This window comes from Eptatretus burgeri, chromosome 11, assembly GCF_056783735.1.
Source record: "Eptatretus burgeri isolate ZD-2024b chromosome 11, Ebu_testis_v1, whole genome shotgun sequence".
Taxonomy (NCBI): Eukaryota; Metazoa; Chordata; class Myxini; order Myxiniformes; family Myxinidae; genus Eptatretus; species Eptatretus burgeri.
The window spans coordinates 2,693,716-2,699,590 of NC_140971.1; the positions used below are offsets into that span (position 1 = coordinate 2,693,716).

The window sequence follows — 5,875 nt, forward strand, 5'->3', positions numbered from 1 at the left end:
GTCATCTAAAGTGGTTGCCATGGCAACCAGGATGCTGTTTTCCATCCGTTCCTGTCCGCACTCTAAGTCCCAAAGTTTTCGATTTTCACATTTGGTCCATAGGTACAGACTTTGGAGACGGTGTCATGACATACGTTCGTCATCCAAAGTGGTTGCCATGGCAACCAGGATGCTGTTTTCCATCCGTTCCTGTCCGCACTCTAAGTCCCAAAGTTTTCGATTTTCACATTTCATATTTGGTACAGAGGTACAGACTGTGGAGAAGGTATGTCGCGACATACGTTCGTCATCTAAAGTGGTTGCCATGGCAACCAGGTTGCTGTTTTCCATCCGTTTCGGTCTGCACTCTTACTCCCAAAGTTTTCAACTTTCACGTTTCATATTTGGTACATATGTAGACTGTGGAGAAGGTTTGTCGTGACATACATTCGTCATCTAAAGTGGTTGCCATGGCAACCAGGATGCTGTTTTCTGTCCGCACTAACTCCCAAAGTTTTCAACTTTCACGTTTCATATTTGGTACATCGGTCCAGACTGTGGAGAAGGTATGTCGTGACATACATTCGTCATCTAAAGTGGTTGCCATGGCAGCCAGGATGCTGGTTTCTGTCCGCACTCTAACTCCCAAAGTTTTCAACTTTCACGTTTCATATCTGGTACATAGGTACAGACTGTGGAGGGTGTGTCGCGACATACGTTCGTCATCTAAAGTGGTTGCCATGGCAACCAGGATGCTGTTTTCCATGTAGTACAATTCTGTATCTGCCTTCTTGTTCGGGCATATATTGTGCTCACTTGCGCTCTTGTTACTGATTGCAATATACAAATACATATATTGCTTTAAAATTATTTGGATCAGACTTCACTGCAATTCTTTATTAAAAAAATATTAATTCGACGAGTCTTTTAAAAACGATAAATGTATAAACAGGCGAGCATTGGGTGGCTTTGACACCAACTCTGGTTTATATTCTCTTTGCACCGATTCTACGATATACAATTCAAATATTATAAATAAGCATTATTTCAGTCCATCATTCCAGGGTTATGGAATGTATATTAATTATTTTTATCTCCAATTTACAGATGGTGAAGTGAGGCCCAATGGACATGTTTATCAAGCCGAGAAATCCGGTTGCTGACCACACTAGTAATTCTGAATCGGATGACGGCGATGTAAATGAAGCTGAAGTATTGCCGGCAAAAATAATTCGTACTCGTTTTACTCGGAAATATGACTCGTCATACATTCAATTCGGTTTGGTAGCCGCGAATGATGGGGGAGTACCAAAACCGCAGTGTGTTATTTGTGGAGATGTGATGGCTAACGACGCAATTAAGCCGTCAAACCTCAAGAGGCATTTAAATATAAAACATAAAGAAATGAGTTCAAAGTCGAAAGAGTTCTTTGAAAGAAAGCATGTTGATTTAAAAGGCCGTCAGAAACAGATCTTTGAAGTGTCACACATAAATACTTGTGCTTTGCGGGCTTCTTCTAAAGTTGCACTTCAAGTTGCGAAGGCTAAAAAAGCCACACACAATCAGTGAGACGCCAGTGAAAGGCTATATTAAAGATGTCTGCATGGAAATGCTGGGTGAGGTGGGTGCAAGGAAAGTGGCTCAGGTGTCACTTTCAAATGACACGATAGCTCGACGAATTCACGATCTGGCTCAGGATATGGAAGATCAACTCATAGGACAGATTACGTTAACAAAGTACTTTTCTTTGCAGCTTGATGAATTACAGACGTTGCTAATATGGCAATTCTGATGGTGTATGTGCATTTTGAACATGAGGGTGATTTGAAGGAAGAGTTTTTTTTTCTCTGCTTCACTACCAACAAAAACAACTAGTTCTGAAGTGTTCAAGGCTGAGCGACTACATCGTTAACAAATGTGGGTTGGATATGAAGTTCTGCGTAGGCGTATGTTCTGATGGCGCTGCTGCAATGATAGGATGGCATTCAGGAGTGGTTACCCAGATCAAGGCGCCTCAGAATACAAGTCAACGCACTGCTTCCTTCACCGCGAAAGTATTGCAACAAAAAAGTCAACAGAACTAAACAGTGTGCTCAGCGAGGTTGTAAAAATTTTGAATCATGTAAAGGCAAATGCTCGAAATTCAAGACTATTTGCTGCATTATGTGATGATATGGGAGCTTATCAGAAACAGCTCCGATTGCATGCCGATGTACGTTGGTTATCAAGAGGAAAAATCCTGTCAAGAGTATTTGAACTACGAAATGAACTGGCCGAGTTTCTTCAGGACAAAAAACCAAACTGGTCACAATTGTTCTGAGATGTGAATTGGCTAGCCAAGCTGGCTTATTTGGCTGATGTCTCTGTCGTCTTTTATGATCTCAACACCCCCATGCAGGGAAGGATGGCTTCGTGTTTTACAATGGCAGAAAAGATAGACGGACAAAAACGAAAGCTCGAAGCATGGAAGAGTCGAGTGTCAAGAGATTGTTATGACATGTTTCACCAATTAGTGGCAGTCATCGCTGATGCAGAAGACCTTAATGTTACATCTCTACGAAATGTCATCAGAGAACACTTGACGATTTTGGCAGAACGTTTTCAGCATTACTTTCCAGAAGAAGATCCACGGAAAGGGAATGAATGGATCCAAAATCCGTTTATGCCATTGAGAGATGACTTAGGTGTCACGATGGAGGATAAATTGTTGGAGCTGTCTGCTGACGAAGGATTGAAGAGGAGTTTCGAAACGACAACAGCACTTGCTTCTTTTTGGATAAAAGTGAAAGCAGAATATCCTGAGCTTACTGAAATTGCTCTGAAAACTCTTCTCCCATTTCCTTCAACCGACCTCTGCGAGACTGCCTTCTCAACCATCATTAAGACGAAGTACAGGAATAGTGTGGATATTCATTCTCCATTGCGCGTGGCACTGTCCTCAATTGAACCACGATTGGATAAGCTGACAAAGAAGCAGGCTCACCTTTCACATGAGTAAAAGTTAAGGATTTAACATGCCTATATCATCAATTTCATATTTTAACATGACGACATTTTCAAAGTTGTCTTCAATGTAATGCTACCTATGTCCTTTCAATCTTTAACCTCCGCCATCGAAGATGGACGGAGGTTACTGTTTTCACCCGTCTGTTTGTTTGTTTGTGAACAGTATTACGGAAAAACTCCTCGACGGATTTCGACAAAACTTTGTGGGGGGATTAGGTATGGTCCAAGGATCATGCCATTAGATTTTGGACTTGGTCCAAAGTCCAATATGGCCGCTATGGTGGCCATTTTGAAAAAATATTTGAATTTTTGTTTTTGCATTTCTACATGTTTTAAGTGATTTCCAACCAAATAAAAAATTAGAAAATTTTGCAACATTTTTTCAAAAAAATTGTTTTCTTTGAAAAATATTTGAATTTTTTTGCATTTCTACATGTTTTAAGTGAATTCCAACCCCCCCAAAAAAATTTGTTCGAGAAAAAAAAAATTTTTGCAACTTTTTTTTTCAAAAAAATTTCGATTTTATTTTTTTTCGCATTTCTACATGCGCGTCGATCTAGTTTCGTTTATTCAATCGTGGTTCAGTAGAGTCTGATCCGTTTTGACCTACAATGAATAGGATATCAGGTTCACTTAAGTGATCCAGCAGTATTGGCGGCGGAGGTTTTGCACTCTTCCGAATGCTCCCCCTCGTTCTTTTAATATCTTTATTCACTGGAGTTTAAGATAACCAAAATATATAATTTTTTCAACCGCCCTTATTCATTATAATTTTTCATTTTATTTCTTATATACTGGTATACATAGGTTTATAATAACTGTTTGAAGGCTTTGCTAGTTTGATTTTTTTTTTTTATATATATATTTTTAAAATATTGTAATACTGTATCACTCGTTTACAAAATATATATAAAAGTGTCAACTTTTATGATCTCCATTATATTTTAATATTTTTCCGGTATAAATATTATTTCGGATGTTCAAACAATATTTTCTCAGATCATAAACAAATAATAATATGGCACCGCTCCCTGGCACATTGGAAAAAAAAAAAACAACCTACCGGTCCGCCACATGAGATAGTTTGAGAAGCACTGGTGTTGAGGATGAACAACATGGTAGATCACACAAGATGGGTCCTTTGAGCAGAAAGAAGACACTGATCAAGCAACATGTGTTAAACACCATATTCAATGAACAATCAACACCAGCATATGGAAAATACTCCATTCTCACTACATTTTGCTCCCTACCCACTGACTCTCCCACCCTTCTCCAACCCCCCCCCCCGACTTAAGGTGGAACAATTACAGTAAATACTCTTCCAAAGTGGATTTGTTGATACGCATGGGAATGCGACGCTTATTTCCCCCAACATGCGTAAACCTTGATTATACACAGGTTTGAGTGTGGCGCTCTGACCATGTCATGTGTACAGGAGATGCCTCCCACGATCTCATAACACCCATGCTGTTTTCAGTCTTCACAATGTGTACCCAGGATATTTATCTATCGACATCCTGAATACTTAATACCGCATGGCAACGAAACGTTAAGCCTTTCCAAGTGGTGGTGGAGTGAACAAATCCCATAAGGTTATGATGTTAGTCGAGGAAATTGTCATTTTAGACAAGTTCCGTGGTTTGACGAGTCCACCATACGCACCTTTTGTTCAAGCCTGACATCTTAGAGGTTACACCCCTGAACAGGTGTTCAACACCGATGAAGATGAGCAACAGGACATACACATCGAAGGCAGCACACGGGTTCAAGCCTCTCAAGGATCAACTTATACTTATTGTGGAAATGCATCCCGTGACGATGAACATCCATCCTACATACTTGTATGTCCTGTGAGGTTTTAAAAACAACAAAAATGTAGAAAATATCTGTCTCCTTGTGTTCTGCTGCATTCCCCTATCCCCATAACATCACAGTTTTGCCAACCGGTTCTCCAACAACCTCACCTGACATTGGACGAGGGTTTATGATATCGGTTATCAGATTGAATCGTTTTTACTTTGATGAATGTCGTCTAAAGGGTTTCCAAGAAACGTGTACTGTAAGGAAACACCGACCATGCTTATATACTGTGTAAATGTCGTTTCAGATTTCCTCTCGAGCTGCTATGAAGAATAATCCAAAAGAAGATTGAATCAAATTCCTTTCATATTAACTTTTCCATTCCCTCTCGTTCACTGCTGTTCTTGTGTAAAACATTTTTGTAATAAAGATTTTCTGATACTTTCACATGAGGAGGGAGATACTCACAGAATAAAAACTGAAATGAGTCCTGTGCAGTCATGAGATGCTGGACAAATGAGATTCAAAACTGCATCCCAGCACCTTCAGCAGTGTTCAGAGGGGAACAGGAAATGGACAATCCCACAATTTCACCCAAAAGAGCAATTGGGTGTAGTCACTATCAGTCGTAAGGCAGTCTGCTTCGCAAGAAGGGTGAGTGGGGCACGGAGCTGGGGGTGGGTAGGGCACAAGGATGGGCTGGGGTGGGCACAAGGGTGGGTATCGTGGGATGGCTGAGGGGAGGTAGTGATTGGTGGACAGTCAGCCAAAGAGAATGAAAGGTGGAAGCAGACGACAGCACAAGGAGAGGACACTGAAGGGAAAGAAAGGGGGTGAAGAACCAAAGGGAGGGGAGGGGTGCGTGGAACACCAACAAAGGGAGGGAAAGGAAGGGGGGGGTTGTGGAACACCACCAAAGGGATGGGAAAGGAGGGGAGTGTAGAACACCACCAAAGGGAGGGAGAGGGGTGAGGAACACCACCAAAGGGATGGGAAAGGAGGGGAGTGTAGAACACCACCAAAAGGAGGGGAGTGTAGAACACCACCAAAGGGATGGGAAAGGAGGGGAGTGTGGAACACCACCAAA

General features: G+C 41.2%; 1 protein-coding gene across 2 annotated transcripts in view; it reads left to right on the forward strand.

The window, feature by feature from the left end:
• LOC147016301 (protein HGV2-like) overlaps positions 1 to 5,276 on the forward strand; it is a 148,797-nt gene extending 143,521 nt beyond the window's left edge. The window contains exon 11 of one of the 2 annotated variants that reach the window (XM_085844910.1): positions 4,695 to 5,064. In XM_085844910.1, coding sequence (XP_085701036.1) covers positions 4,695 to 4,850 — 156 coding nt within the window. In that variant the 3' untranslated portion in view covers positions 4,851 to 5,064. Of the gene's footprint in view, positions 1 to 4,694; positions 5,065 to 5,095 lie in introns of those variants that run through there. The other variant, XM_085844911.1, reaches the window with a different exon arrangement.
• The last annotated feature ends 599 nt before the right edge of the window (positions 5,277 to 5,875 follow it).